Source organism: Alternaria triticimaculans, assembly GCF_023758025.1.
Source record: "Alternaria triticimaculans strain BMP 0046 chromosome Unknown scaffold_6, whole genome shotgun sequence".
Lineage (NCBI taxonomy): Eukaryota > Fungi > Ascomycota > Dothideomycetes > Pleosporales > Pleosporaceae > Alternaria > Alternaria triticimaculans.
In genome coordinates, this window is record NW_026055963.1 from 716,700 (window position 1) to 735,745 (window position 19,046).

The 19,046-nt window shown below is 52.4% G+C and overlaps 8 protein-coding genes across 8 annotated transcripts; 3 read left to right on the forward strand and 5 right to left on the reverse strand.

Moving 5' to 3' along the window:
* Nucleotides 1–166: 166 nt before the first annotated feature.
* On the forward strand, nt 167–1,123 carry J4E78_005127 (uncharacterized protein; the record flags this gene model as incomplete). The annotated part of the gene is made up of 1 exon (XM_049365749.1): nt 167–1,123. The coding sequence occupies one exon, from the start codon at nt 167–169 to the stop codon at nt 1,121–1,123; it is 957 nt and encodes a 318-aa protein (XP_049222464.1).
* A 244-nt stretch (nt 1,124–1,367) lies between these two features.
* J4E78_005128 (uncharacterized protein) lies at nt 1,368–2,679 on the reverse strand (the record flags this gene model as incomplete). The annotated part of the gene is made up of 2 exons (XM_049365750.1): nt 1,368–2,145; nt 2,195–2,679. The coding sequence occupies 2 exons, from the start codon at nt 2,677–2,679 to the stop codon at nt 1,368–1,370; spliced, it is 1,263 nt and encodes a 420-aa protein (XP_049222465.1).
* A 3,453-nt stretch (nt 2,680–6,132) lies between these two features.
* On the reverse strand, nt 6,133–7,553 carry J4E78_005129 (uncharacterized protein; the record flags this gene model as incomplete). The annotated part of the gene is made up of 3 exons (XM_049365751.1): nt 6,133–6,300; nt 6,352–7,250; nt 7,298–7,553. The coding sequence occupies 3 exons, from the start codon at nt 7,551–7,553 to the stop codon at nt 6,133–6,135; spliced, it is 1,323 nt and encodes a 440-aa protein (XP_049222466.1).
* A 576-nt stretch (nt 7,554–8,129) lies between these two features.
* On the reverse strand, nt 8,130–10,040 carry J4E78_005130 (uncharacterized protein; the record flags this gene model as incomplete). Its single annotated transcript, XM_049365752.1, has 4 exons — nt 8,130–8,640; nt 8,689–9,674; nt 9,728–9,812; nt 9,862–10,040. 4 exons carry the CDS (start codon nt 10,038–10,040, stop codon nt 8,130–8,132), a joined length of 1,761 nt encoding a protein of 586 aa, XP_049222467.1.
* An 802-nt stretch (nt 10,041–10,842) lies between these two features.
* On the forward strand, nt 10,843–13,195 carry J4E78_005131 (uncharacterized protein; the record flags this gene model as incomplete). The annotated part of the gene is made up of 3 exons (XM_049365753.1): nt 10,843–10,847; nt 11,005–12,013; nt 12,059–13,195. The coding sequence occupies 3 exons, from the start codon at nt 10,843–10,845 to the stop codon at nt 13,193–13,195; spliced, it is 2,151 nt and encodes a 716-aa protein (XP_049222468.1).
* A 98-nt stretch (nt 13,196–13,293) lies between these two features.
* Nucleotides 13,294–14,332, reverse strand: J4E78_005132 (uncharacterized protein; the record flags this gene model as incomplete). Its single annotated transcript, XM_049365754.1, has 2 exons — nt 13,294–14,145; nt 14,195–14,332. 2 exons carry the CDS (start codon nt 14,330–14,332, stop codon nt 13,294–13,296), a joined length of 990 nt encoding a protein of 329 aa, XP_049222469.1.
* Nucleotides 14,333–15,180: 848 nt separating this feature from the next.
* On the reverse strand, nt 15,181–17,117 carry J4E78_005133 (uncharacterized protein; the record flags this gene model as incomplete). Its single annotated transcript, XM_049365755.1, has 2 exons — nt 15,181–16,436; nt 16,487–17,117. The coding sequence occupies 2 exons, from the start codon at nt 17,115–17,117 to the stop codon at nt 15,181–15,183; spliced, it is 1,887 nt and encodes a 628-aa protein (XP_049222470.1).
* Nucleotides 17,118–17,905: 788 nt separating this feature from the next.
* J4E78_005134 (uncharacterized protein) lies at nt 17,906–19,006 on the forward strand (the record flags this gene model as incomplete). Its single annotated transcript, XM_049365756.1, has 2 exons — nt 17,906–17,966; nt 18,018–19,006. The coding sequence occupies 2 exons, from the start codon at nt 17,906–17,908 to the stop codon at nt 19,004–19,006; spliced, it is 1,050 nt and encodes a 349-aa protein (XP_049222471.1).
* Between the last annotated feature and the right edge of the window lie 40 nt (nt 19,007–19,046).

Genomic DNA, 19,046 nt, shown 5'->3' on the forward strand with positions numbered 1-19,046 from the left:
AACACTTCTTCCATGCTTTGTGACATCTTGTCAGATCTTCAGAGTTTTCACTCGAACACATAAGGTTCATTGATCCAGGAATCCAAAGAGTGACCGACCTCGGCACACCTCAAAGTTTGGCACCTGCACACCCCGCCAAACAACCACTCCCCAATCAAACTAAAACATGACAGCCACCCCATTCCCCAGACACATCCCTTCAATCCCCTACAGCGATCCCCCAAGTCGCCTCCAAACCCTCGACGTCTGGCTCCCCGAACCCCAGGAAGCCACATCCAAACCCAGCAACGATGCGCCATGGCTAATCTACATCCACGGCGGCGCCTGGCGCGACCCCCTCATTGAAGCCCCTAGCTTCACACCCACCATCACCCACCTCGCCGCTTCGCACGCCTCTACTCTAGGGAAAATTGGCGGAATCGCAAGTCTGAACTACAGACTCTCGCCGTACCCCGACCACCCGACGCAACCAAGTGCGCCCAACGACCCAGAGCGCTCAGCGCGACACCCGCAACATATCCGCGACGTCGCCCGCGGAATCCAGTATCTCCAGCGCGAATACGGAGTCAAGCGATGGATAGGAATAGGCCATTCCTGCGGCGCAACCCTACTATGCCAACTCGTCTCCGGTATAGGACTGACACCCGACCTGATCCCCACGCCTCTCCCTGAAGCCATGGTTTTGATATCAGGCATATACAGTCTACCGCTCATGATACGGAACCACCTCCCGCCCACGACACCAGAATACATCTCGAAGATTTACAAAGAGTTTGTGAGGGGCGCTTTTGGTGAGAGGTCAGGGTACATAGAGTGGCAGGCTGTGTCGCCTGTTGCGGGGAAATATAGCAAGGAGCAGTGGCCGGAGGGGAAGCTGTTGATGCTTTGTCATAGCTACGAGGATGAGCTTGTGGAGAGGGCGCAGAGGGACGTTATGTGCGTTACGTTGGACAGGGAGGGGTGGAATATCGTTATGGAGGTGGGAGATGATGAGGATGAGGTTAAGGAGGAGGGGAGGAGAGTTGTTAATGTAAGGGATTTGAAGGGTGGACATGATTGGATTTGGGAAGATGGGCAGCAGATTGCGGTGTTGGCTGCTGAGGCTGTAGAGCGGTTAGTTTAGATTGCGGGATGAAGGTTGAGGTGAAAGTGTAGTCATGTTCGCTATTCCCTATAAACATGCGAAAAGTGGAGTTCCAAAGTGGAAGAAGAGAGAAGACTCCGCGAATGATGCTTGCTTTTGGGTGGTATCCCATATCCAATAACCCCGGCGCGGTCGCTTGCGGCTCGTTGCTATTTATACAGCGTGGTATAATGTACAGTCGTATCCCATTCCTATCCCATCGTCTCTCATACAAGGACGCTGACTACCTCTTGCTCAGCCTCTCATCCATGACCCTGTTGATCTCGTTGTGCATCTGGTTTGATCCGCTCTCAGCGTCGTTCAGCTTGCTCTGGAGCTCTTGAACCTTCTTGCTACTTCCGCCCTCGACCATCTTTGATGCTTGTGCCTTTGCCTGAGAAGCATTGACATTGCCGTATACTGCCATGGCGCTTGCGATCATGCCGCTCATATCGCCGACGTTGCCGGGAACAACAATGCTTGTGCCCTCCTTAGCCAAGTTGCCGAACGCGTCAACGTACTTCTCAGCGACAGAAAGCGAGATGGCGTTTTGTGCTGCGCCGCCACCCTGAGAGATGGATCGCGCAACTGCGTCAATTCCGTTGGCAGTCGCAGTAGCCTTGAGCAAGATAGCCTCAGCCTCTCCGTTGGCCATGTTGATCTGCTCAGCCCTCAAGGCCTCGGAAGCCAGGATAACGGACTGCTTCTTTCCCTCAGCGATGTTGATAGCAGATTGTCTCTGACCTTCTGACTCCAGGATCTCAGCTCGCTTGGACCGTTCGGCAGTGACTTGCCGGTGCATGGCTTCGACGACGGGTTCGGGCGCGTGGATGTCACGAATCTCGTATCGCAGGCAGGTGACACCCCAGTCTTGTGCAGCCTCATTGATCGCAGCGGTGATGTTGGCGTTCAGGTTTGCGCGTTCTTTGAGGACGTGATCGAGGGAGAGCTGACCGATTTCGGAGCGCATCGTCGTTTGTGCCAGTTGAGAGATGGCGTACTCTGCGTCTTCTACACCGTAACTATGGGCTGTCAGCATCCTCGCTACACTCAAATATGTGACATGCTCACCTCGCCTTGTATGCGTCAAAGACCCTGGTGTACAGAACACCATCCAGCTCCAATGTGACATTGTCCGCGGTGATGGCACTCTGGCTGGGAATTTCGAGGGCGTTTTCCTTGAGGCTCTTGACGTAGGCTATCCTATCAATGAAGGGTACCAAGATGGCAAGACCAGGCTCCAGTATGCGGTTGAACTTTCCCATGCGCTCTACGATCCATGCTGTTTGCTGTGGCACAAACCGGATGATTGTATTTGCAGGCCGACGGTTCTGTGTTGAGAAGTACGAAGGAACGCCACCCGACTTAGAGCCGGTTTGGAAGGCAAAGATGTTGGTCGGATCTGAGGCGGAATGCGAGTTGAGCTGCGAGAAGCTGCGGGCGGAGGATGTTGTCAAAGCAGCAGCGAGCGGCGATATCCTTGAGGTTGCGAGTGGTATTGAGCTTCGCAGTAGTCCGGAAGCCGTAGTGGCTGCCAGCCGTGTGCGCGACGCCATTATGGGGAGATTGGGTGCAAGCGATGATGATGTCGGACACGCGAAGCTCCAGAGTCATCGGCGAATCTGGCAGCCATCTCCGACCGCCGCATTATGTAATCCGCCCGTTCCTTCTCCAGAGATGCTCCTTCCACGCTTCCAACATCTCGCCTTCGACAGTTTACTGGAAACCCTCCAGCTATCTTAAAGTCAATCTAAATGCGAACTGATGCGTTTGATAATACATCTGGAACCAGTCTCTGTTCTCGAAAGCTTGAGAATGTATCTTCACACAATGTTCGATGGATAGTACCTTCAGGCTTGCACACGCGAAAGGAATACATGCTCGAGTTTACTATGCATCATCCTCTTAGATGAATACCGAGGTAGCGTCTTTTGTATGCGTTCCTCGTTGATAACGCGTTCCTTCTATCCGAGACTCTCACCTTCACTCTTGCACACGGAAGCGCACAAGGCCCGTGCTTTCATTGCACTTTCCTCTTCTGTCGTGTTTGCCTTGACCTTCTCACCTCCACTTTCGCACTGGTAGCTTCCCCGCCGCAATTCAAAACACTCAATACACCAGCAGTTCAAGTAACGCAAGATGCCTCCGCAACTGTCTCAAAAAGTCGCTCCTCGCCATGGTCTCATTGACAAGCCCAAGAAATCAGTCCGTGGCCGACGCGGTTATCGCAAACACAAAAGCGGTCTCCTCAATGTCGAGCCCATCGGATCGGAGGTCGAGCTGTAAGAAACATCCCATTTGTAGTCATATATCAACGGCACTGACCTTCCACCCAGAGCAAACAGCAATGCACGAGATTCTCCCCTCCTTCGCCTACCTGCTGAGATTCGCAACCGAATCTTCAGCCTCGCGCTCGGCGGATCACTAGTCAAGATGCCATCGAAATATTGGCCGATGGAGAAACCCGGAAAACATCGCGCGCGCTGGAATCTACTCCGTGTCTGTCGCCAAGTCTACGTCGAGACAGCCATGATCGCGTACACCACCATCCCCTTTTGTTTCGTTTCCATCAACGATATTAGGCGCTATCTGAGGACATTGAGACTTCAACACGTACACACGATTCATTTTGGGGCTCGCGCGTCACAGATGAGAATGGCACTCCCTGAGAACGCTTGCGCCCGCTTCTTGCGTGCCAATACGCTCAGAGCCCTCCAAAAAGTCAAGATCACACTCCATATGTTGAGTAGTATGCATCCTGCTGGGAAGGCAGCCGAGTTGGCCTTGGTGAAGGTGATGGTGGAGGCATACCTCCCGGGCAAAGAAGTCGAGGTATGTGAGGGGACTCAAGGGGAGCATCTCAAATATTGGAAAGAGTGTTGAAGTGAGATCTGCGTATGCATTGACTCCGGTCATACTTCACGAAAGAGTTCTCAGAGAGCGCGAGGGCTGTGTAGTATCTGATATCTGAACAGGCACGTGGGCAAACGGCAGAAAGATGTTCATCATGTGGTTAGGATGCAATGAAGATCAGTTGCATGACGTCATCTCATACTAGAGCTAAATTGAACACCTCTCTTATAGCACGGAAAAGAAGTAAATCACTTAAAAGTTTACATTGCGTTGAAAGATTCCTAACGATCGCCCTCATATCAACATAAACTGCAGGGTGTAGCTCTTTTCTTGAACTTGGTGAGTGGTTTCAATGTAGTTGGATCGTACTGCTGAGACTGTCTTGATTGTTTGCTGAGACTGGGCACTCAATTAGAAGACTTGATGCGTTCCTCGTCCAAAGAACAGCAGACTTTCCCGTTGCCGAATCCTCCTTCTGCCTCGTTGGAACCAATCTTAGTTGTCGCTACAACGCCGGCGCTACCAGGCCTTTACAAATGTAGCAAGAAGTGTTCCACCTACCATCTGATATTTCATCCCATCCACCGTGCTTGTAGCACAGATAGTAAGGGCAGCAAGTATGCTTCTCCTTCACACATCCACAGTCCATCCATATCTCACCTCTCTCATTCTTCGTCCACTTCACCACATTGTCAATCTCTGGATACGCGCGGTACAGTTCCTTGCGCATGGCCTCCCATACATGCTTTTTGATGCGAAAGCTCCCCCGCAGCGGCCCATTTGGATTAAACACGAAGGTCTCGCCCATCAAGTGAGCTTCCTCGAATTGTTCGTTCACTCGCGTGAAGTTCAGGCTCCAATCTCGCAGAGTCCACTTATCGACATCGTCCGTGTGAGGGCTGTGAGTATTGTACGTTCCTGACATGTCCCATACACAGTCATAGTCGCTGCTGTTTTGATATCTGACATTGATGTCAAATCCCAACTGCCGGAGTTCGTGGAACGGGCCGCTCAGCGAGCGAAATAGATGGGTGATATTGCTGGGTACGCCTGTCGTCTCATCCTCGAACCCGAAGGTGATAGGGCGAGGCTTTTGGTCGCGCAGAGATGAGAGCACATCGATGCAGTGGCGGAGTTCTGCGTTGAAATTTCCCGGTATGCCTAAACGCTCTAGACCCTCGTTTCCGTCGATCTCGTCCATGCAGTCGAAGACGATGACTAGACCCATGTTCCCCAGAAGCTCGTATAGTGTGACGGCGGAGTGGAACATCTTTACTGTGATCAGGTCGTGCAACTTTTTCCACGACACGTGATAAGCAGACCAAGAATCGGAACACCCTCGGGCAGTTATATCAGTCCCATCTCTTCTCCCAAAAGCCTCCAGCATCTCTGTTGCCACTTCCCTCCCTCCAAAACACTCTTTGGCCAAGTTTGGGAGAAAGCAGTCAAGCTCCCCAGGGAAACGTTGAGTCCAGGCCTCTTTACGTCGATTGTTCCTGTCGTCTCCACTAATAAGCCGGTTCATGAATGTTTCGTTGCATGCATCCAAGGCCCAGAGCTCATCATAGATCATGTCGCGAAGTTCACGCGGCAAGACAAAGAGTCTCGCTACGATTTCGCGATATGCAGCTCGTGAGTAGCATGAGAGGGCCTTTTCAAGCTCTTCAGCTTTGCCATACTGCTTTTGTCTTCTAAGCTTGAGCGTGACTTGTTCAATTGTAAGGTACGACCGATTTTGTACCTCTAACAGAAAGTAGTAAGCACAAAACCATTCCGGTGTAGGTTGCAGCTGGGGTCCTTTGAGGTATATAGAAAGTGAACTGCGGAACAGAACTCGGAGATCGCTGTTTGCACACATTTTCAGGTCTAATTCCGCGTTCGCTCTGGCTTTTGCTTTGCCTTCGATAACCTGTTGTGATGTCATCTTGATGTTGTTGTGAGAGTGTTTTCTTCGTGTTATTGGTGTTGCCGAGATGTGTTGTGACAGTTGAGTTTGGGGAGTGCATTGGAGATATAAATGAACTTGACTGTGAGTCAAGTAGAATAGTTTGGTCGAGAGAACCAAAGTACGCATACTCACACAACCAATGGCAATTCACCAGAAGACCAACGGCAAATGCTTTGATCCAATCCATTCAACTTGGTTTGCAATAGAGCTATACGGTACGCTTCCATCCACCTTCCGCTTCGAAGATTTCACCGACCTTGCTGCTGACCGCAAGCAACCGTCTATCGTGGTAGCGAGGCGCAACAAGCGATACCCCGATTGGCATTCCGTTCTCGCCTTTGAATCCTGGAACGTTTACTACTGGTGTATGCAGTGCCTGCGCGCGTATTAGTCAAGTTCTCTGCACCTGAACACAAATATGACTTACCGTCCAGATCAAACAAAACGCCGCACTGCCCGTCTTCTCAATACCCAGTGGCGCCTCATCCGGAACACTTGGTGTAAGTACCGCAGCATATCTGCCGAGTATCTCATCCACAACCGGCCTCGCTGCCGCAATCTTGTCGAAAGCTTCGAGCTGCGCTTTGCGCGAGATCTTCCCGCTGTTCTCAACGTGGCCGACCAGCTGTTCCGAGATCTTATCCTTGGCCACTGTGTATTCTGGCAGAAACGCGGTTCGGCCGTCAGAGTTGAGTACGGCCGCGTGCCACGCCGGAAGATCGTTAAGGTCATCTGGTAAGCTTATTTCCTCAACCTCGGCTCCATGCGCACGAAGTAGCGAGACGGCTTTGTCAAGTGCGGCGGAGGTGCCAGGACCCACGCTTGGCCAGACCATAGTTTTGAGAAGGGCAAACTTCGCGCCCTTCACTGTGAAGTCTTTTGGAGGTGGCACATCGTCGTGAATGGCGAATGTATCGGCGAGGAGTTCTAGATCAGCCACGCTACGCGCGTAGAGACCCAATGTGTCCAGAATCAGAGAGTAGATCTTTTGGCCTTCGCGAGTAATAGAGTTCCATGTGGGCTTAAGGGCATAGATGCCATTGTACGAGCCAGGACGGATGGTGCTGCCACCGGTTTGGGTTCCTAGACCGATAGGTGCTTGGAAATCGCCTACTGCGGCACCAGATCCGGATGAAGAGCCACCAGGCGTGCGTTTTGAGTCGTGCGGGTTTCGTGTCTTTGGGCCTGTGGTTGTCGCAGCAAACTCGGTCGTTGTTGTTTTGCCGAAGATGAGTGCACCGCTCTTGCGCAGTATCGCTATGGAGCCAGCGTCTACTTGAGGCGCATCGTTGGCATATATGGGTGAGTTGAACTGCGTGGGCATTTCTACACGATTAGTTGAGTTAGATGAAGAGATGATTCTGGCAGCTGACCCTTAGTGTAAATGACATCTTTTACGGCAATGGCAACACCATGGAGAGGACCACGCTCGGCCTGTGGAATGGCATCAAGTGCTTTCGCCTGCTTGATCACATATTCGGGATCGAGATATGCCCATGCTTGGACAGCTTCATCACGCGCTTCGATGCGTCCGAGGAGTGATTTTGCGTACTCTTCGACTGATGTCTCGCCCGCTTTGATCTTCGCCGAGATCTCGGTGGCTGTGAGTTTGTAAAGATCTGAGCTCATGGCTTCTTATAAGTCGGTGATCGTAAGAATAGTTGGTGTGTAGATGCTAGAAGATATTCCCGTTTTGTTTTCTCAGGTTGGTTGTAATGTCAAGAAGAGGAATTGGAGAAGGGGTCTTTGAAGCCGTTGGAGTTGGAGACACATCCAGACGCCGAAGGCAGCGACCTGTCAGCGTCAGCGATGCCATCGGCCCAAAAAGCCCGCATCGTGATAGGGAGCAATTACGTGCCCCGTCTAGGCCCGCTCATAGGCGATAGCCAAACACTTGCCCAACCAGGATATACCGGTTGTACTAATAAGTTGGAGCCGATAACGGCATCCCACTTTTTCGGAATGCTGGTTCCGATCGGAACTGTCCAGTCCATGTCGGTACTAGGAAACACGTGAACAACATCGCACCTGGGCGGTCCACAGGTCCAGCCGCCTGATCAGCAGTCTCAATTCTACGATCTCATAGTAAGGCTAATCTAATTTCGTAGTTACTTCGTAGAATGTTGTTCAAATCTATCGTATTGCAATTACATGACGTGAGTACCTGGTTTCGATTCCGTTACAATCTAGGTTGCTGCTCTGAGCTCAAAATGTGACCTTTGGTGACTTCTCGCCAATCTCAACATCTTCTCCTCCATCAGTCATGGGTGGCGTTGAGGCGCCATAAATCACCCCATCATCTCTGTCTCCGTCGAAGAAGCCCTCACGGCCATCGTTGGCTAGCCATTCCCGTTGGAAGGGCGTGCTCTCGCGTCCAACAGGGAACACACGCGGTTTGACGAAGAAGGTGATGACGAAGTAGACCGTCGCCGCGGTGAAGAAAGTTAGCAACCAGCCCATGCGGTACATGTTCTGCGCAGCCGCCGAAATGATCTGTGGCTCGTACTGGCCAATAAGGCCAGGAATACCCATAGTTGTACCAAGTAGCCAGGCTGCCACACCACTCCAGTTGACACCGGACCAGTACCAGTAGAGGCCCGTCTTCTTTCCATCGTAGCACGACGGTATATGTATGTTTCCTTTGCGCGCGATGTAGTAGTCGACAATGATGACGGCGCAAAGCGGGGCCATGAAGATGTTGTAAGAACCCAAGAAACTAATTCATCGTTAGCATGGTGAATGGGAAGCCTATTGGGGAACTTACCTCAAGAAGGCCGTTGCATTTTTCATCAGTTCCCATGGTTGTACGACGACACCAAGAATGGCGCAAAGCACTTGTCCACGGCGAATGGTGAGCCACTTGGGGAAAAGGCCAGTCATATCACTTCCGAACGGAATCGAGTTGGCTCCAAAGTTCGTGGCGAAGACACCGAAGTAGAACGCCAAAGCAACGAAGAAGATCCCCGCACGCGCACCGGCGCCGAAGTGGTGGTCAAGGATGGCTTCGAAGAGATCCCAGATGTTCCAGTAGGCAACACCATATGCCGCCTGCATGGAAGTGGTTGAGGCCATGCCAAGGAAAAAGACAATGATGGAGGACACGAAGACGCTGACACCTTGAGTCACACCAGCATCCCGAGGCTTCTTGCAGTAACGAGCGAGGTCAGGCTGATTGACCAACATGGGCGAGAGAGAACCGAAGATGGTGTTGATACCGGCCATGATGCTCCATCCCAAAGGAGTCACTGAGGCGGCAAGCTCGCCTTCGCTGGAAGCAAGGTCCATAGCGCCGAGTCCTCCACCGTTAGCCATGCACCATCCGAAGATGGCAAAGGCGGCGATTGGCATGATGAACCCCTTCACAGTGAAGATATAATGGATGTGCCTGGGGTGGACCCACATGAACGGAAACTCCATTAGCCAGGCCATAAAGAAAGCCAGAAGCTGCTTCGAGGTCACACTTGCGGTAGGCGAGAGTGTGTTCGTGAAGTTCTGCCAGGAACTGCCGAAGATGCAACGGAGCATGACCGAGAGGATATTACCGGCGTAGAAGGACTGAATTCCGTACCAGATGATGCATACGATCGCTCGGATGAATACGAAGAAGTAGGAACCGTACATGCCCATGACTGAGCGTGCAATCACAGGGAATCCGATGTGGTACTTGGCACCTGGACGAGCCATAAGGACGACTACGACTGCTGCGAGGAATGATCCAATGCAGGCTGAGACGAAGGATTGTTGCCATGTCTGTTGATGCAATTAGTTCCTGTATTCGACTTGCATGTTTCGGAATAGCCTACCAGACCGACTGTGACAAGAGCAGAGCCTGTGTTCCAACCAACGAGGGAGAATTGATTCGAGAACCAGTATAAGGGCAGGTTGAACCTTCTTCTGTCAGTTAAATCTCATCGATATGCGCCGTGAAGGTACTCACCAGGTCCAAGTCCTCTGTTCTACAGGCGTTGGCTCAAGATCTTTGTTAGACCATCTCTCGTCCCCGATTGGGGCATGGCCGTCGTTGCCTTGGGGAGCCCTGATGAAGTCGACAAAGGCCTCTTTCGAGCGAAAGGGCGCCGCGATCTGGTCCTTGGTCGGAAGCTGGACTTTCCCCATGGTGCTGTAATGGTGTGGTTTGGTCGACTACTAGGCGTGGTCAATCCTCCAAATCCTCTTCACGTCGGCGGACTGTGTTGTCTCATATGGCGATCGGACGTCACGCCAACTCCAAGTTGTTCACGTATCGCACGCACATCGGGCTGTGATTGACCATGGGCATGGCTTCTGGCGCAGCCTCTTCGGGCACTTTCTAGCCGATGTGCCATGTTGCCATGCGCGCATCAGTCATTCCCAAGCCTGACATCAACGTGAACGGTGCGATAAAGAACAGGGGTGGAGATAGGAGGAGGATGAGAACTCCGATATGTTGCTTGTTATGGCGTAGTTCCTTCGCAATCTTTGGGGTCTCCAGGCGCCGGATGGGTGCAGCCGAGATAAAGCCATTGGAGGCCCGTGCCATCTTAGCCTATCATGGATAATTCGAGATAAGACACACGTCGGCTCACACATTCCACCTGGGTCTCAACGGGACTATCGCACGTGGGAAATATGGAGCCAAACGGTATGAATCAGAGCCGACAGCTGCAGGGCTGTCGCATCAACGCCATACTCCTGACGACGAGGCCATGTTGCAGTCCTACCCAGAGAGCCCCGTAAGCCCCTCCTCCGGTCGGGGTGTGGGAATGGCCGCAGACGCAGTACCCGCATCCAACTCTCCGAAGGAAGCTCAGTCGAACGCCTCAAACCCAGGTCCTGCGACTAGGAAATCTCGGGTGGCCTTGGCCTGCAAAAGATGCAAACGGAGAAAGCAGCGTGTACGTCACGTGGGACGTTGCTTCATGCACCTTGGCTAAGAATCATGTAGTGTGACGGTGCGCATCCAGTCTGCAGATCTTGCCAGCGAGCTGGCGTAGCCTGTGCGTATGAAAGGACTATTCGTCCACAGTACCCCGGCGGGAAGTCTGTGTAGGTTCTTCCCACAGCCATTGGCATGCGCACGAACTGTTTCCTGACTTCTCAGCTATATCAACGCCCTAGAAGAGCGGATCGCTTTTCTGGAGGCCCGTCTTCCTGACCATGCAGAGGACCATTATGAAAACGGCCCAGAGACTTTGCAAAGAACATCTTCCATGAACGTTGAAGAGCCGGCGCTCGCTCTTCACCCCCAGTCCAGTGCATCGCGTCGCGAATCCCGAGATGACTGTTTCTCTGAAGATCTTGAGGGTGAGGATCGTACCTCACTCGTCGATGGCGTTGCGTATCTCTCCTTATGTGCATCTGGTACCACAGATACAACCTCGGAGCCTTACTATGTCGGCTCTAGCTCCGGCGCTACCATTGCTCGCATTATCCAGTCCTCCATCTTCCGAAGTTCTGGCAAGAGAGCAACAGCTCTACCAGTGAACCAAACATGCCAGGCTACCGGAACTTCACGGCCCCCTGTTCCTCCCGAGTCTGCTCACTCCGATGAGCCCGTTGCGGATTTCCCAGACCGACAACAGGCACGCATGCTGTTTGACGTATTCTTCGAACGTATCCACACGCGCTGGCCATTGCTGGATCGTGTAGTCTACACGAAGCTCTTCGACAAGCAATTTGTGCGAGGTGCCCTGACTATCATTGAACGTAGCATTTTCCATCTCATATATGCCATTACTGCTCGATTCCTGTCGTTGACGCGGAAGCCATGTGGGGTGGATTCTGAGCATCATCTTGTCGCAGCCACCGAGCCAATGGACTACATCCTTGACCAGCACAACCTCGCCACAGTGCAGTTTCTTATCCTGCTTGGGGTGCATGGTCAGAGGTCTCCATATGGTGCAGGCGCCTGGTCCCAGATTCGTTATGCGACCTCTGTCTGCATTGAGATGGGCTTACACAGGAAGAAGAAGGTCACAGGCTCTCCTGAGCTTGCAAGAGATGCTGAACTACGGCGACGTGCGTTCTGGGCGTGCTACTGCCTTGACAGAGTGACTAGCATTGTGCTCGGTAGAGCTTTTGCTATCGCTGACCGAGATATCAACGTCGAGGTATGTCACCCAAGTAGACTGCGATATGTGAACTGACTCTTCAAGTTTCCCAGTACTAGTCCTGAGTTCTGGACACTAACGCATCCGGAAGAGCCAGACTCGGTCAGGCCCCAATGGTCAAACATCGAGCCTTTCATACACATTATCAAGCTTGATCAGATCCAGTCGCGGATTCATAAGACAGTCTTTCGCGTCGATAGAGATGTCTTCAACGGGACGCCAGAACAGCGGGCCAAACTTGACCGGAAGATGGCTACAATCCGGAGCGACCTGGATGAATGGCTACGAACATATCCACAGACACCCAAGAATGGGAACAAGATCACTTGGATGTACGATCCCGAAAGCGCATATCTCGATGCGCGAGACTTTTACGGCGTTCAGTATCACAAAGCGATGCTCTACCTCTTCACCGTATTCCTCCCAACGCTGGACACATCGGACATACGTTTCCTCACATGCGCACGCTCTGCTGCTTGTGTCTGCAATGCATACAAGCGGCTAAGCCAGAATCGGACGCTCACCTACACGATGATCTCGCTACATTCGTGCTTTGTAGCTGGTCTGACATTGGTGTACTGCATCTGGCGAGATCGGTCCCTTTTCTCATACGACGTTCTCGAGGCGACACGGGCCTGCTCTCAGATCCTGACCATCTTCGGTGAAAAGTGGCCCGGTGCCGTCAAATACCGCGATATCTTCGATGCGCTATCCGGAAGTTTGTTCAAGACGATCGTAAACTCGGCGCCTACTACCATGATGCACAGCAATGGTTCGCGACCGTTGCAGCTCGACGTGGACGCGGAGCCTTCCATGGCAGGACTTTCACCAAGAAGCCGACGAGATAGCCGCGAGCAGGCGTCACAGCACCCAACGATGGGCAGTAAGCCTACCATGTCACATATGGTTACTGACGCTGTGAAGGAGGCGTTCATGGAAGTGGACGAAGAGGCGCCAGGTGGGTGGCAGGGTTGGCGGATGTGGAATGAGATGGTAAGCGACGACACCGCATCTGCAGAAATGAGGTTCGATGGATTTGGCCAAGGCCAGACTGAGATGAGCTGGAATGCTTATGAAGGGTCTGGTCTCTACGGCGTGGACCCCATTCAAGATGCAGCCATGTCGATGGATAACCGCGGTATGATGGATGGCAGTCAGTGGAACTTTGGAGAGTATAGATAGGCGATGCCATGGCCTTTTTCCTTAAAGGCTCCAGTCACTATTGTCTCATATGCGCAAACGACTTCGATTTGAACGTTGAAACAGACTCAATTGACTATCTACGCGAGCTGACCCTTCTTATACGGGAACTGCTCCCTGAACGACTCCGCTATTTGCGTCCTAGTCGCAACCCAAACACCTTCCTTCTCGGAGATATACTTTACAAAGTCTTGGAGCGCCTTGAACCTTCCCGGCCTACCGATGATACGGCAGTGCAGACCGATGGTCATCATCTTCGGCTCTCCAGCCTCGCCCTCCTCATACAGCACATCGAATGAGTTCTTCATGTGCTCGTAGAACGCAGCCGTACTGCGGAAACCAGTCCCCTGGCAGTGGAATTTGAAGTCGTTGCAGTCGTAGCTGTACGGGACCATCAAGCATCCCTTGGGATTGGCGCTGCTGCGCTCTTGGGGAAGGTCGGTCCAGTAGGGTAGGTCATCGGCGTAGGCGTCTGAGGCCCACAGCAGCTCCTCACCCATTTCTTCGTACACGAGTGGGATGAGCGCTCTGCTCTGTGGTGACGGACGGCCGTAGTACCATCCCTTTGGCGCATAGCCGGAAAGCTTCTTCAGCGACGTGATACCATCCCTGATATGCTGCTTCTCAGCCTCAACAGAAAGATTGGCGTGGTCAATCCAGCGGTAGGCGTGAGAAGCAACATCGTGACCCTCTTCCACACATCGAGTAACAACTTCTGGCTGTTCTTCAACGGCAGAGCCGACGGCGTAGAGGGTGAACTTCATCTTGTAGTCGTTGAAGAGTTTGAACATGCGCCACCAGCCGCGACGGGAGCCATACTCGAATTCTGATTCGCCGCTGTAGTCGCGCTCGTTGATTCTGTGTTGGGCTGGGTATTCGCGCAGGTTGATCTCGGATACTCCGTCGCCTTTCATGACTGAGCGCTCACCACCCTGTGGCTTGTCAGTTATGCATCTGAGATAAGATTGCATGTGAACTCACCTCCTCATAGTTGATGACGAAAGACACGGCGATTTTGGCATTGTTGGGCCACTTCAAGCCTTGGAGACCCTTCTCACCGTATCCCTTGAAGTTACGGGGGAAGGCGTAGTCGGGTGGTGCGGCGTAGACTTCAGGCATGATGACGATGTTTGAAGAACGATAAGCTTGATTTGATTACAGAAGATGTGGTGGATATGGAGTAGTAAACAACCAAGTCTCGCGATGCAGCATATATGTATCACCAGCGGAGCATGTCGCGGCGGCCAGTCTCCAGCGCCTACCTGGCTATCGGCCATTCTCATCCGTGACATACTCACGTAATCGGCCATCTCCCATCTTCTGCCGTGCCTCACGATGCGATGGCATTCCTGCGGCCGGCTGTGACCCACCGCGGTGTTATCAGACGGATGAATGTGTTTATCGGCTTGGAAGAAACCGTATGGAGAACATGGCTTGGAGGGGGATCGTCGAGAGATAGGCCAATCTCGACTCGCCGATAACGACCGGCCTTTGTGGGGCTGTACTGACCTACCTAAGTTGGCATACCAAGGATTAAAGACCAGGTTGAGTTGGAGACAGTTCTCTGGTGAATTGATAATGAAAGATGGGTCTTGCTGCGGGGTAATGTTGCGCTCAAGTTCCGAAGTCGCTGGTCGACATTCGATGGACCCATTTCGATAGTCGCGCTTCACTCAGCTGATCCTTGGCCATCAAGACAGCGCAAGAGGAAGGCGAATACATGGACATGTTGCTCATGGGCAAGGCCTGGATACACACGTACGGCTCGAAGGGGTTGCTCTGATATTGAAATATTTTTATGACTACTGCCTACGCGATCCTCATATCCCCGTCGGGTGAACACGATAGACACTTTGAACCTTTTATGATATATGTCTATGAGACTTTTTAAGTTTTAAAATCAACAAGGCCCGAACAACTTCTCCGCAAAGTCATCCTTTATCCCTGACGATGTGCTATACAATCGCTCATCTTGTGTGAACGTTGCGTTCTACGTCAGCCTCCCCTGTCATTGGCCTCTTCTCATCAAAGACCTCCCCTTCCGACGCGACTTCTCGACCTTGGATGGCATGCTGCTGAGGTTCGTCCTGCGTCTCCATCGGCTGTCCTTCTTCTTCATCCGGCTTTTTCGGCGCTTTCAAGCTGGTGTTCCCAACCCAGAATGTCAGAGCCAGACCGAGACCTGAGCATACTGTGAAAAAGATGAAGATGTAATGCAGACCAAGCATGTAGGTATCAAAAACCTCTTCTTTCTGGTCTATAGAGAGGCCAAACTTATCGAGGTCGTACGTTGAGGAAGTCAACTGGGCCATCAGGGTATCCGAAACAAAGGGCTGCTTGGACAAATCTCTGCTGAGCGTATTCGAAAGAATGACTCCCGAGATGACGAGGCCGAAAGCACCACCGATAGTGCGGATGAAGTTGCGTAACCCAGTTGTCACAGCGCGATCCTCATTGCGACTGTTGGCGTACATACCCACAAGGGTTGGTTGGAGCGTCAGACCAATACCGGCACCCTCTATGATGAGTACAACAATCAGCACAGCAAGACCCGTGTCTCGGTCGAATAGTAGGGTGAGGCCACTTCCAAGAGTCCAGAGGGCGAATCCGGCCAGGATGCAGTGCATGTAGCTGGCGACTCGGTTCATGTACTGACCAGATGCGATGGACGCAAATGATGTCGTGATGACTACTGGTAGAATCAAAGCACCCGAGGCCAGGGGCGAGTACCTGAGGACCGATTGGAAGTAGATAGGGAGATAGAAGAAGTTGCCGAAGTACGCAAGGCCGATGAGGAACGTCTGTAGATATAGTGCCCAGCAGTGCGGCGCGCGGTATAATCGAAGCGGCATGATCGGGAGAGCGACGAGTTTCCATTGATGAAGCACAAATAGTATGCCTAGCACGGCGCCGGTAACAGTGCAGGCGATGAAGAAGGGAGATCCCCATGCATACGTCACACCACCTCCTGACAAGGGGATGAGCAGGAGTAACGTGGATGCAATGTTCAGTACCATGCCGCCGTAGTCAATCTTCTTGACCTTTGCGAGGTAATCACCAGACCGATGCTTGAGCGGTAGGAAGAACAGTATGACCATGGAGGTGGGTACAGTCATGATGGGTATTATCCAGAACACCCACCTCCAAGTCGCGCCTTCAACGATAGCACCTCCGAGAAAAGGTCCTGCACCGTTTCCCAGGGCGATAACTGCGCCTAGCCATCCTGAACAGAAAGTTAGCACTGCTTAGTTGTTGATATGCAACGGTACATACCTTGATATTTACCCCGATTCTGCAACGTTGTGATATCGCTAACGATGATCATGACAAGACTGTTGATGCCGCCACCTCCAATACCAGCAATGGCACGGAGAACGAATAGCTGCACTGAAGTTCGCGCGAAACCACATCCAAGGTCTCCCAGAGCCATCAACATAAGACTGATCAACAACAGATTCTTGCGACCAAAGATGTCCGACAAACGACCATTTATCAGTTGAAACGCCGTCGATGCGATCAGGAACGATGTACCGATCCATGATGTTGCAGTTCCGGTGTTCAGATCCACAGCGATCGCGGGTGTTGCTGTTGAGACGCTGGTTTGGTCGATGAAAGAAACGAAGAGACAGACTGATAGTGCAGGTATTGCGATGCGAAGTTGTGTCGATGTCATGGTGTTCCTTTGGCCGCCGATGGATGCTGCGTCGCTCTTGTCGTCGTCATCCTCTTCCACGGTAGGCGAAGGGGACGCGCCATGAGGATTTGTCGTAGGTATGTCTGATTCGCATGGCTTGTCGTCCCTGGATGGCTTCTCAACGAGAGTACGGCCAACGCCTGTATCGCTCTCTCTGATGGGGTGCGTCGATTCCATCTCGTCAATGGAGGTTTGCTGTTCCCGCATCATCGGATTCTTCCACAGTCGCTACGAGCCTCAAAAACATAGCGATTCTGCATATGTGTATATTTGGAACAAGATCAACGGTCGCAGACATCGTAGCTAGCGTTGGAGTTGGGCGTGGAGCCCCGGGAGGCTGCCCGAGCGGGACTGAGCCCTGCCATGACGCCGGTCGACAGCTGCGAGATCGTCGGGAGGTGTGTTCCTCGTAGAAGAATTGCGAAAGCAGCCAGTCACAGTTGAGGGGCCCACTCACATGGTAGAAACGCTTACACGCTTCGATGGCGTAAGTGGCATTCTGAGATGAAAGCCGATGACGGCGAGGCTGCAAAGTGGGTCGTCCTAGCAGGGCACGTGCGGGGCCATCTCATCGGGACTTTTTGAGCCGACGCATGTTCGGCCCCTGAGACCCTTCGCCGATGGCTGTTCGTATCGACATCGGACCATAACGCTGAAAACGGCATTGAATGTATTCAGGCGAGTTCTCGGCATCACGGCTGAGACTGACAGATGCCATGTGTCAGGTGGGGTTTGCGAGGCTGCCCAGGTGGGTTGCCGATAACGACCATGGTGACCCATCACAAGGCTTGGGCAATGGCCATAATATGTGTGGTAGACACAGCCATACACGCTCTAAAGAGCAACGAAGCATTGACATTGTAGGCCATTACAGTTCTTGCGAGACTACTTGATCAGATCCTACCTCGTCTTCTGTTGTACCAACATCGACTGCCAAGATGACGAAACTCTTCCAACCATTGACAGTTGGAGATGTAAAGTTGGGTCATCGTGTCGCTATGGCGCCGTTGACCCGGTATCGCATGGGCGACGACTACAAGGCGACGCCCATGAACAAAGGTAGCTTGAACAACGTCACTACGAAGGGCCGATATTGACCAAGTATTGCAGAGTACTATGAGCAACGAGCATGTGTGCCAGGCACCCTTATTGTCAGCGAAGCAACCATCATATCCAGGAACGCCATCGGCGCCCAAAATGCTCCGGGAATCTGGCAAGAAGACCACATCGCTTCCTGGAAAGACATCACGTCGGCAGTGCATGCTAAAAGATGTGCGATATACTGCCAACTCTGGCATCAAGGCCGAGCCGCAAAGACCGATGCGCTGGACGCAGAAGGCATCACGCTGGTTTCATCCAGCGCGGTACCCATCACACCTGAAGACCGAACACCAGTGGAAATGACAGAGGAGATGATTTGGGAAACCATAGCAGACTATGCGAATGCAGCCAAGAACGCAATTGCTGCAGGTTTTGACGGTGTCGAAATCCACGGTGCTAATGGATATCTGCCGGATCAGTTCCTCCAGACGACTTGCAACCAACGGACGGATAGCTGGGGAGGTAGCATCGAGCAACGAGCGCGATTCCATCTTGAAGTCACCAAAGCCGTCATCGCTGCCGTAGGTGTCCAAAGAACGGCTATGCGTCTCAGTCCTTACAGCGACTTCAACGGCATGCTAATGGACGAGCCCGAGCCGACCTTCGAATACCTCACTGAAGAGCTGAAGAAACTGGGTCTGGCTTATCTCCACCTAATCGAAGCCCGCATCACCGGCAATGACGACTCTGAATGCGGAGGCCAGAAGACCGTACAGTGGATGGTTGAGCAATGGGGCAACGCAAGTCCCGTCATGCTTGCAGGTGGCTTCCTACCCGATTCGGCGAAGCAGACCGTCGATGAGACGTACAAGGACTACGATGTCATCATTGCGTTCGGCAGATATTTCGTTGCCAACCCCGATCTTGTGTTCCGCGTCAAGGAGAGCGTACCACTGGTCAAGTACGACCGCTCTGTTTTCTACACTCCAAAGACACCGAAGGGGTATATCGACTACCCTCATAGTCAGCAGTACTTGACAGCGGTCGCGAAGGTTTGAGATAGATATGCTTTTGATACCAATTTTACGTGTACTTCCT